The 12,951-nt window shown below is 44.7% G+C and overlaps 1 protein-coding gene across 1 annotated transcript; it reads left to right on the forward strand.

Annotated features, from left to right (window-relative positions):
- The first annotated feature begins 7,054 nt into the window (after positions 1-7,054).
- Positions 7,055-9,619, forward strand: LOC135385070 (proteoglycan 4-like). Its single transcript, XM_064614246.1, has one exon. It carries the CDS (start codon positions 7,055-7,057, stop codon positions 9,617-9,619), a length of 2,565 nt encoding a protein of 854 aa, XP_064470316.1.
- The last annotated feature ends 3,332 nt before the right edge of the window (positions 9,620-12,951 follow it).

A 12,951-nucleotide genomic window follows, 5' to 3' on the forward strand; every position in this document is an offset into this window, starting at 1 on the left:
TTTTTTGGTTAAGTAACTAAGTTACAGCTATAGTTACTTTCTTGGTCAAGTAACTAGTTACAGCTATAGTTACTTTCTTGGTCACGTAACTAGTTACAGTTACAGGGACTGAGAGAAAGTAGCTTAGTTACGTTAGAGTTACTTTTTATAAAAATGACCATGAGAGTGTGACACAATCGTTGAAAACGTACATTTATTTACATTTACTTAAGTGCGATAAAAGTATTATTGCACTTATCCAGAAGCTGTATAAGTCAATATGTGGCTCTCCCACAGGGGAAAATACGACATGTGTACATACGTAAAAAAGGATCGACATTTATTCGAGTAACTAGTTACATTTTACAGTTACATTCATAGAAACAGTAACTAGTTACAGTTAAAAGCTACTTTTCTGGAAATGTAGCTAGTTAACCCCAAAAGTAACTAGTTACAGTTACAAGTTAGAAGTAACTTAGTTACCACCCAAGGCTGGTATCACTAGTACGAACTGACGAGATATAATGAGAAGCAAAGTGGCAAATACTTCACCAGAAAAAAATCAAGGCGTTGAGCACGAAAAAAGTTCGCAGAACACTACTGCCAAATATGTGCCATCTTGTTCATGGCGTTTGGTAACGAGACTTCGTTAGTTCTGGGGGACGCCGTAATCTTGCGGGAGCTCAGTTGCCCTTACACCTCAGTTTTGTCGCAAAGTCGTATGACTCACCGGCTGGCAAGAATTTAATGACCGTTTGCACTTAAGACCGTAACCGTTAAGGCCGCAAGTGCGCTCGTCTGACAGGGGTGTTAATTCATCGAATGCACTCTAAGAAAAAAAGGAGCACTTTTACTCCTTTTGGGGACTAAATGCATTGCCACAAAAAATAGTCCCTTTCGGGAGTAAATGAATGTCACAGAGTGGAGACTGCATTTCACGCGCTGTTGTAAGAGTCCCAGGTACATAATTGGTGCGCATGCATGAAAATACTTTGAAGCAAATCGTCAACCGTGATCTATCGAGTGATATAAAATCTTGCGCCATACATAAGGCACAATTTGCGGAGAAAGATGCGCTAACTGTTTCTTACTCTGTGTGGGAAGAAAATTGCTACATTGTCTGACTTATACAGCCTTATGTCGTTCAAATTGACCAAGGGCACATATTTACGTAGACTGTTGCATTCAGGAGATCATTCGCAAAGTTTAGTGACAATTTGCAGTCCTGGGGAGTAAGTGTCGGAACCAAATGTCGGGTTAGGGGACTAAAATGGGGAGTAATTGCAGACTAGAGGAGTAGAAGCTGCAATTACTCCCAGTTTTACTCTTTTTTTTTTTTAGAGTGTGGGACTCGATATGGCTTTTACAGCTCAGAGGCATTACAGCATGAGACAAGTTGCCTCTCCCAGATGCCGTCACTGCGGTGCTCTAGAAGATCTAGAGCACATTCATCTTCATTGCTCACACTGCTAACTACCTTCCCGAACCGCCTCTCTCGCCCCCTCTATCTCTCAAAACTGCTTGGTCCCTGGCCAAATCCAGTCCACCAGCGCTCTGCCCTCAAAGTTCTGTTGACGTTTTTGGACACCGTATAGGGCTTCGATCCTTATTCTGAAGGAGCTCACTGTTTCATTCCCCACATCAGCACCAGCAATGGGGTAGAGTATCGCCCCTGGCGCGTAAACTCCCCATTCATCGTCTCACAATAAAGTTGTTGTTGTTGTTGTTGTATACGGCCATGAAATCTCGTACTTCAAGCTTCGTACTGCTATGAATGTTTCACAGGAGCAAGACGAGATAGTTGGTACTGGTTCATACTTCTTATTTTAGCGGAGAGACACGGACAAGTGTTAGGATAAGCTGAAACAGACACTGCATTTTTTTTAATTCTTTCGGAAGGAATCCTAGGTTTAAGTCTCAAAACGACACTCACGGGTCTTCTTTACAACCGATAATGCTCAAGTATCTTAAATGGATCTTAAATACTTTTTGGAGTATTTGGTACTCTATTTTAAATACTTGTGCTTTCAAGTATTTCGAGCTGTATTTTAGTTTATCTCTCTATTTTAAATACTTACTAAATCTATTTTAAATACGCTCTCAGTATTTGGTATCTTATTTTAATTACTTTTGTGCGGTATTTTGCTCATTTCTGATATGGGGTGCCTCGTTGGCCAGCGCCGCTTGCGCAAGCGCAAGCGCAAGCAGCACCCTATCTGGATTGAACAAGAAGAGCAGGACCTTCTTGCAGAGGGTAGCGGGAATATTAATTAGGTGCAACCTATGACCGAAACATTTGTAGCGTGTGGACATTATTTTGATGCTTGAGCGCTTTTTACTTAAACTACTTCGAGTTTTCGGAGAATTTGCTAACCGCTCACGCTTGCTCAGACTTGTACGTATTTGGAGTATTGTATTTAAAATACTGTATTTTAAATACAATTTATGGTATTTGGGTACTCTACTCAATACTTTTTGTTTTGTGTATTTGTACTCTATTTAAAATACATTTTATGGTATTTTCTACTCAATACTCTAATTACATATTTTGGATCTCCCTCTCAAACTTTCTGTGTCTTGTCTTTCCATTATCTTGCTTGTTCAGTTGAAATTCCCTGAGTCCCTCGGACTTGACCCGGACATTGGCCCTTCTTGGTAGTCTACATTTAGAGATCTTGCCCCGTGTGTACTAATCCTTGGCGAGTGAGGGTTCTAATATGTGTGCCCTGACGTGGTGGCAGCGAATTCTGACCTCTCCCAGCAGGCACCTGCTAGAACTTTGCTTTGTTCTGGGTCACATATACTTAGTGGAGTTATGTGGTATCTCTTTGTCATCTTTTTGGGACTTGTGTTTAGATGACTCCTATGACACAGCGGCGGCTTGCGTAGTGCGCGGGGTTTAGGTGATTCATGTCACATAGCGGCGACTAGCCGCATTGACGAGTGACCGGTGACTTTTTGCGTTCAAGGATAAATAGTATCTTAATTGTATTGCAAATACTTTCTGAAGTATTTTGTACTCTATCTTAATTACTTTAATTTTCATGTATTTATACTCTATGTTAATTACATTCTAACGTTAGTATTTATTATCTTATCTTAAATACATTTTTGAGTATCTTGTTCATGTCTGCGCTTGCTACAATAATAAGCGAAAGCTTCGGAACCAGCCAACAACCCGTATACACGAGATAGGAAGCCACTTCGGCGCCCGTGTTTTGCTTTCTCTCCGCGCGTGTTTGATAGACGACATCACAGCAAGGTGACAGTAATTGAAGGGCGAACTGAGCGCGTAATTCGCCAGGAAAGGTGACTCACATTCGTCTTGAGCGAGAAAAAGCCACGGTAGGGGGCGCGAGCGCAATGAAGCGGTAAGAAAGCGACACGCACGGCCGACACCGGAACCTCTATTGGACACATCGCTTACCTGGGGTCGTCGCAGTTTTGACAAGCCGCCATCTTTCTTGCGTCTTGGTCTAGCGCTGGTTTTCTTGAACGGTACCTGGATGTGGAGGGAGAGAAGAATGTGACGTTGGCTATAGGGCAAACGAAACGCTTTCAAAGCGAAGCTCAACTTGCGATTGCGTTGGAAATGTTGCAGCGTGCGCGACAGGGTTATAGGGTTTATTTTTGCTATCTCCGTTTCCTTTTTTTTCTTTTCTTTTTTTTTGCAATATAACGGGAGAGAAATGCCAGGTTCACTTTCCCGGGTTTATGACATCACGACTCGTATTTATTTAGCAATATTTCTCGTCTTGCGAAAGGTGAGGTGCAGGTCCTATGCGGAACCAGTGACGTCACTAGGGTGATGCGGGGGAGAGGGTGACGCGATGGTGAAAGGGGGTGACTCACCACAGCAGTACCTGTCTTTCTCTGCGACGACATGGGGAGCCCTCGCGATTGCATGACTTTTTTTTTTTTTTTTTTTTTTTTTTGCTGCCTATGATATGATATTTATCGCGTATCGTCAGGAACGCAAAGGGATTCATCATAAAACAAAAGGTGGAGGAGGTGACGCAACGAGCTCCAGCACCATGTAACGGGAACCCTAGTGATGACGCCACTGTGCGGATTGCATGGGTGTTTGATAGCACAGGAGACTTCTGCAACTGTCTAGACGTTCAAGAAAGAGACATACGGGTGGCCACTACACATCGTGTTGCGTATGGGATTCCGAAATTGTGTGAAAAAAAATGCAATAAAGTGTTAATCTTTTTGAACAGATGCCTTACTTTGAAATTACATGCGAATACGTAAGGCATAAGATAACGGTGAGCCAAATGATCACAATTTTCGAGAAAAAAAAAGACATCTAAAAAGCAACGCCACAAGATGCGTGCCACTGAACCCCTTGCGAATAGTAGCGTGGCGGAATACGGATTGAGGCCATATACCCATTCATGTGATTAGTGATTAGTATTCCATTGAGAGACGCGTCCTCCAGCGCCAACTTGAAGCCACTGGGATATACACTCGCTTGCCCTTCCTCAACTGTTTGGGCCTCCGGCGAACCCAGCGCAAGATACGAGCTCTTCAAGCCCTGATCACCATTTTTTTAGCAGAAACAGGGGGGCATATATGTATTAGAACAAGAGAAAAAAAAAGGGACGAATGGTCAGCCAAACGGCATACCGACTTTCAACAGGGCTTCTGCTTGAACTCTAAACATTCATCATCATTCACCAGCTTCTTCCCCTCCCCTCAAGCAATGGGAGAGGGTGGCGAAACATCCCCCTACATCATCATCATCACTTATTTGCTTTGTTGTTGTTGTTGTTGATATTCCACGCGATGAGCAAAAACGTTGGATTGGATCTGGCGTCTTTTCAAACTTCCCTATTTCCCACAATCATAGCAGTGCGTTTCAACGACCCTTCAATATCCTTCAGTAAACGTTATTTTTGGGATTCGTATACTCTTCCTCCAGTATAAATCACACTGTAACATTGTTCCTGGCATGGCCTTTCCCTGCGCGACAAGAATTAGAATGAGTTCAGACTGTCACACGTTGAGAGCTGTACACTCTAAGGGAAAAAAAAAGGAGTAAAATGGATAGTAACTGCAGCTTCTAGTCCCCTAGACTGCAATTACTCCCCATTTTGGTTCCCTAACCCCGACATTTACTCCCCAGGACTGCAAATTGTAACTGAACTTCACAAATGGTCTTCCGAATGCAACAGTCTATGTAAATATGTGCTCTTGGTCAATTTGATGGCATAAGGCTGTACTGCTCAGCCAAGTTAGCAATTTTCCACTCCTGCAGAGTAAGAAACAATTAGCGCTTCTTTCTTCACAAATTGTGCCCTATGTAAGTCGTAAGATTTTATATCACTCGACATATCACTTTTGGCTGTTTGATTCGAAGTATTTTCATACATGCACACGAATTTTGTTCCTGAGACTCTTAGAACAGAGCGTGAAATGCAGTCTCCACTCTGTGACATTCATTTACTCCCGTGCATTTACTCCCGAAAGGGACTATTTTTTGTGGCAATGCATCTACTCCCCAAAAGGAGTAAAATCACTCTTTTTTTTTTCTTAGAGTGTATGAGTTGAGTGTGTTATGAGTTCCCCTAATGGTGCGAGTTGTCCTGGTACAAATCAAGTGCGGTATGACGTGCCCAGGTATGAACTGAGTGTGATATCGAGTTGTCTTCGCATAAGCTGTGCAGTGGCCAGGTCTTGGCTCTATTGGGCTGTGTTGTACCGCTATGTCCGTGTATGTAGTTGTATCAACGTTGTTCTTCGTGAAGCTCTACTCTGTGTCGTATCAAAGGAAGTCAGACATGTCGGTAGCGTCACTAGGTAGGTTGTCATTACGTCATATATCCATTTCATTCCCTTGATTGTGTTCTTTCGCCAGGTTTGTCACAGTCGATAGCGGCCTTTCAGCAAATTGTTCTTGTCGTGCACCGAAACGTCGTGCTTCGCGTCAATCGCGTCAATTGCGCACAGAATGCTCCTCGGCGCCTTCCAGGCAGACATGTACAAGATACTCAAAAATGTGTTTAACGTAAGATAATAAATAATAACGTTAGAATGTAATTAAGATAGAGTATAAATACATGAAAATTAATGTAATTAAGATAGAGTACAAAATACTTCAAAACGTATTTGAAATACAATTAAGATACTATTTATCCTTGAACACAAAAAGTCACCGGTCACTGGTCAATGCGGCAAGTCGCCGCTACGTGACATGAATCACCTACACCCCGCGCACTACGCTAACCGCCCCTGTGTGATAGGACTCATCTAAACACAAGTCCCAAAAAGATGACAAAGAGATACCACATAACTGCACTAAGTATATGTGACGCAGAACAAAGCAAACTTCTAGCAGGTCCCTGCTCGGCGAGGTCAGAATTCGGCATAATCATGTCATGGCACACGCACACATAATAGAACCCTGACTGGCCAAGGATTAGTACACACGGGGCAAGATCTCTAAATGGGGACTTCCAAGAAGGGCCAATGTCCGGGTCAAGTCCAAGGGACTCAGGAAATTTCCACTAAACAAGCAAGATAATGGAAAGACGAGACACAGAAAGTCTGAGAGGGGGATCCAAAGTATGTAATTAGAGTATTGAGTAGAAAATACCATAAAATGTATTTTAAATAGAGTACAAATACACAAAACAAAAAGTATTGAGTAGAGTACCAAAATACCGCAAATTGTATTTAAAATACAGTATTTTAAATAAAATACTCCAAATATGTACAAGTCTGTTTCCAGGTTATACGCGTCGCGCGGAAGCTGATACGCAATTCGGAAATACGTTCATTTTCTCTCGATGCGAACTATACAATTCAGAGACTCCACAGTCAACATCTCGGCGCATTCCCGAAATTCTAAGATAGTAGCATACTATATATGTGGCGTGTAAGTATTACATTGTTATTACAAATTACTCGCAACGTAATCCCATACAACCTAAATACAACATCGATACTTTCATTCGACACGAAGAAACTGAGGAAGTTCACATAAACATTCCATCATGACAAGAAAGAAAGAAGGCGACGGCGAGCATGCATGTTTTGCACGGCACGACGAACCTATGATAGTTCGCAAATGTATGTCAATAATCCAAACTGGAACACCGGGTCCTGTCCCGGGAAGCTTCAGAACACCGCGGACCCGACGGAGAAGCAACAGGGAGGCCCCAGACCCACCCAGGCCAAGGAAGATGGCCGCAACAAACGCATGCCAAACCTGGATCGCTACGCCAACCTGAGCGACGCCACGATTGGCCGACCACGCCATGTGGACGACATGGACCGTTATGGAGCGGTCCGTTCTCCAAACGAGATGGCGAGGTACACGGAATTCCACAGGAAACCTAATCTGGACCGCTACTCCAGCTTCAGCACGGTTCACACACTGCGAGACCGCACCGGGAAGTCCGATGTATTTTCGTCCACGGGATGGGACCATACCGGCGAACCTCTTGGAACGACGATCGCGACGCAGACTGTCGATGCAGCCAGCGAGATAGTGAAGCTCGATCTATTCAAGAAAGGGGAGATATACAAGATGAACACTCCTCTGGAAAAGACGCGACGACTCAGCGAGCCATTGAGAGCCGTCCCTCTCGAGAAGAAAGGCTTCAAGGTAAAGCATGGGGGTAAAGAGGATCCTCCTAGTTCTTCCGGAGACATGATGGCTCGTTACATGTTGCCGAAGGAAGGGGGCGTGTTTCCAGCTCAAAGCACGGGCGGTCCCACGAACTCTACCCCGACCAGGGCTCCCACTGTTTACGCCTTACCGAAGCATCAAGACGGAGCAGAAGTTCGACACGCATCTTCGCCTCCCTCGCCAAACAACGTTGTTTTGCCCTTTCCACCTCAGCATCAACGACAGCCCGTCGGTCTAAAACCCCACTGTCCGACCCAGGCTGTTAACAGAGCCACTAAGATACCCGCCGGATCTTGCGGTAACTACGCGCTACAAGTAGTACGGACTCCTGAACAGCAAGCACGTGCGCTGTCACAAACACCAGCCATGTTTGTCGCAGAGCATGACGGAAGCATTCGCGCAGCCGCAGTGAAAGATACGGTGCTCAGTTCTTTCGTGGCAATGGAACATACACAGAGCCCCTTCGTGTCGGGTCAACCGAAACGTCACGAACTTCCGTATTACTATGACAATATCTACTCCGCATTGTACGACAACGCCCTTGTTAAGTTCCAAGTTCCCACGAAAAAAAAACCCATATCCCGTTCTCCTCGCCCACCCGCAGCGCGGTATACAGCACAACGACAACCAGCTTCGTCGCAGCCCCCAGTTGCAATGCGTTACTGCCAACAACTTCGACCGAACGCGATACGTACGGGGGCTCCATACCCTCTACCGGCGATGACACGTCCTGGGCACTACCCACTGAAGCGAATTACTGCGCCTCTCACGCATCAAGCAAAAACAGAGCCGAACCTGGCGTTGTGCCCGCCTGAGGAGAAAGCTCAACAGCCCCAGGTGCACGTCATGACCATGACACACGAGAGCGCAAAGCGGGCTGAGAGAGACGTCGGGAACGACGAACCAACTACCGTGGTGGTTGCACCAGTACACGACACGCAAGTAGGCTGCGACAAACCGGTACAGGATAAGGCGGTACCGGAGACTGGGGACTTGCGCAAGGACAAACAAGCAACAACTGGCGCGATTCCCCTACCCCCAAACGTTGGACTTAAGGCTGTGATTATGGTAGAAGGAGGTACACAGACAATTGAAGCAGTCGAACCACCACCACCTCCTCCTCCTCCTCCTCCTTTTCCTCCTCCTCCCCATGAACCCGAGAAAGACGCCACTAAATCGTTTGACGTAGGAGAAGAGTTGAAAGAGAGCGAAATCACTGGGAGCCACAAAGAAGCCGGGAAGGACAAGAAAACCTGCAGCGCTACGCAAGTCACAATGTCGACTACGCCTTTTACGAGCGAAAACTCCACAGAGTCTTCTTCCGACTCTTACACCAGCACCCAGGACACTGAAACCACTTCCACGTCTACTGCTACCATAAAGCCTCCTAGTCCGACGACAACAGTTCTCGCTCCCCCAGTGGAAGAAGTACACGCCGAACCCTTCCCAGTGAAAGACTACGATACCAAACTTAAAAGACTACCAACAACCGCGAGTCACGCCAAGCCTTGCTTTAGAGAGCGGTCCCTTAGAAAATCGCCCTTTTATAGCCACCGCGATCTCTCGCTGAGGATGTTGGACACGAACGTCCCTAGTCCGACCAGTCTAAGAGACGTGGCCGCTTCTCCGCCTCCTCCAATCTTGGTCAACACCCCGGAGGTAGACCTGCCTCCTTCGCGTGTGCCAACGCCGTCTCCACCGATCGTGCGGCACATATTCTTCAGTTCCCCTTTCCAGAAGTCTCATTCCAAGAGACGCCGGTCGAAGCCATCGAGGTTCAACGCGGAGGACTCTCTCAATTACTCCGAAGAAGCGTCCATGATACTGCCGTCTACGGCAGACACTCAGAAGCCACAGGCCGTCCCTTTTGAGAGCACTGGCACGATGCACCTGTGCTTTGCCATCAACCTGGTACTCGTCAGTGCACTACTCGGGATAGCGATCGCGTATTTTTTTGGCACCGACTCTTTGAGGAAAGGCGGCGTGACGGGCTCCGAGTAGTCTGTCTGTATAACTTTGGTACACCTGGTGGATTATTAAATGCTTGTGTTACGAGAAAGAGTTTATATAAGGTGTTACGCTTTATCCTGCGTGCTAACTGATAAATAATGATGGAAAGTAACCTTTTTGAGGCTGGAACACTAGAGGTATAGGTCCGGAGGTATACGCGGGAGCTAAAAACGAAATTAGGAAAGAAAAACTCTACGACAACTCAAACGCAAGTACAGTGCTGTTTGAGGCACGGGCAGGAGTCCTACGTACGAGGGAATGGCGGGCGACGATAAATGCGAATAATCCGACCTGGGATCCGACGACAAGAACGACGAGAATCGAATGCGCCGATCTGTGGAGCCGATGAAGAGACTATGGATTTATTTAATTTTTTATTTAATGCTGTTTTGCAGGGGAATTCCTCCGAAGAGTGAAACGAACTCATTGACGGAAGCACTCGGATTTAGTAGCGAACACCACCACCGCCACCACCACCAAAAAGAGACTAAACATTTGGTGGAAGGAAACGAAAGGGACACGGAAGGAACGTTATAAGTTTCTGGCCAAGACGCGCAGAGAGAGCTGCGGAGTCCTCCCGATACGAAGGGCATGGCCATCGGTATCATCATCACCAGAAATTTGGAAAACACAACCCAAGCCTCAAGGTACCTAAGAACATGGAAGAATGAAGTGTGGCGGTCGTCGAAAAAGAAAGCCAAAGCGCACTAGCCCGCACTTCTTGATTACCGTTCAAGCGCGATAACCGATTACGCCACGCTGGCATATAGCCAAGCGACGGCTTGCCAAGCGGCACAAGTAATGTTTGCAACTCAAGAAGGAATGGTCCTACTTCGTTCATTGGCGCTGTGCGGCAAATAGATGTAAAAAAATCTGTGATGTGCAACTTTGATGCGAGAAGCGAGATCTAACACATACAAGACTATTTGACATGATGAGAAAATAACTTATGAACCCGAATTGAGGAAAATGTAGGTTCGAATGTCGAACAATTGCCAAAATAAAACTGCACAAAATTTAAAGTAGGTATATGCAATGGTACCCATATGAATAAACTCATTTGTGTTTCTAATGTGTACATTGTCTAAATTTGTTAAAATTTTGTTGTTTGTTTAAATTTGTTGTTGTTAAATTGTTGTTAGTCTCGTGTTATACAGGGTGTCTTCTATCCGCACCAGATTTTAAAAAGAAATATAGATATGACAGCAGTATGGAGGCCGTGTTTGTAATTGAGTTGTACGAAGACAGCATGTAATTACTGGCTATCTAATTAATTAACATTGATTAATTCATTATTTAATTGTGGACTTTCCGATAGCAGAATGCCAGGCAGCTTGGCCAAAACGTGGCCTTCTGACGTGGAAGGAATGTTGTCCTCACAGCGTTCCCGATGTACACGATTTCGGTTTCGGCTCATGTGCATAAGAAAAAGAAAAAGAAATAAACGAAAATCGGTTATGGATATTTGGACGTACGCGTTCGTTACTGGATTTAACAAAAAATAAATAAAAACAGAACGGCTTTCAACGAATTGACTGTCATTTTGCTATCTCACTTTGGCCCGAAACTCCCTAACTGAAGAATATAAATATTTTTGGCTAATTAGTCATCTGGTGTATACGTATATACTCCTTCGAGAGGACGTCTGCCAGGCTGTATATAACTTAACAACAAAAACTGCATCAATGCTGCTCGCATAGCTTTAATTTACAAAATATGTTATAGATATTTAAAAAAAAAACACCTTGCGTATAATCCGTTCTCTTACAAGAAAAAACTGCAAGCGTGAAATAATACCCATATTCTGTTAATTGTGTGAGAAGCTCAAGAAAACAGTAATCGGACCGAATACTATGGTAGGAACAGATAATCATATAGCCGAACACGTATCAATTATCGCTATTTTCTACTCAAATTGTACACGAACAATAAATATATTGTATTGCTGAGTTGAAAATCTCCACTTTGAATACATCCAGCATGCAGGATGCTTCAAGTACGACCCGTCTTTCATCACCATTGCGGGAAAAGCCAGAAGAGCATAGAAAATACCGCGACCATATTCAAAAGAAACTGCGGCTTACGTCTGACTCTCTTGCGTGCTTTTAACCCAAAACAGTTGGAATTCAACTAACCTTAACTTAGCTTAAACTGAACCTACAAAAAGGCTGTCCTACATCCTTATCGTAATCATACAGGGTGCGTGTTTAGCATTTACATATTTTTTTATAAAAAAAAAGCTACGAGAGCAGCATAGATGTCGTTTTAGCAGTTTGAGCTCTACGGCCAGGCGGACATACTCAGGAAGCAAGTATGTAACTACCCGTGTATTCACACGAACGACATCCTCACGGAATATTCTAGTGGAAGAAAAAGCGAAAACACTGCTCACAGAGACGAAGTCCCGTCCAGTGTTATTTTGAGCATTCACACGGTGCGGAATGTCGGGAGTGGCGTACTGCGCATTTAGCAGACGACACTTAGCAGACGACACCGTCAGGTGCGTTTTCCTGTCGTCTGCTACGGAATATCCTGTGGCTGTGTAGCAGGATATTCCACACAGTTAGCAGTGCACGTGAAGACACGACGTTGAGCGCTCGCGCTCACGCGACAGCAGAAAGCTATGACGCTTTTCGCATCTTCCGCTTCTGGGGGAATGTCGCTCGTGTGAATACACGGTACAAGACGCCTAACTACATGAACAAATTCATCATTTAACTAGGGATTTTCAAGCAAAACCGAGATAACAGAACGGGAGACAACCCTCGTTGAAATCCATTCTATCTTTTAAAAATCAAGAAAAGAGACGTACCTACCCTGAAATATCCATCGTCGAATTTCGGTATGCAAATGAGCCGAAACCGAAAAAAAAGCGCGGCTGAGAAACGCGTCACCCTCCTCGACGGTTTCGCCGCCGTTTCGATTTTGGCTCATTTGCATATCAAAATTTGGGGATGGATATTTTAACGCGCGCGCGTGCTTCAGGATTAGTAAAACGTGAAATGGCTTGCAACCATAGGATAGACTCTCCAATCTGCCATCTCGCTTTTGTCCGAAATCTCCTAATTAAAAAGTTAATAATGAATTTCAGGTGATTCGTCATCTTGTAGTTGCACGCTTTCTTCTAGAGGATGTAAGCCTGGCCGTAGAACTCAACTGGAAAAACGATATCTACGCTGTTCTCAAAACTATAAAAATTCTGTAAAGGCTTAAAAAAAAAAACACCCTGTATATTTCTTTACGTGGAGATATTTTCGTGCTGAACAGTGCATTTACTCTCGAGCGTTCGCTGCCCTTAACGTGTTTACCTCTATGACACTCCG

This window comes from Ornithodoros turicata, chromosome 2 (assembly GCF_037126465.1).
Source record: "Ornithodoros turicata isolate Travis chromosome 2, ASM3712646v1, whole genome shotgun sequence".
Lineage (NCBI taxonomy): Eukaryota > Metazoa > Arthropoda > Arachnida > Ixodida > Argasidae > Ornithodoros > Ornithodoros turicata.

Excerpts from the sequence above, each read along its gene's own strand:
- LOC135385070 (XM_064614246.1), top strand. The coding sequence starts at position 7,055 with ATGTATGTCAATAATCCAAACTGGAACACCGGGTCCTGTCCCGGGAAG.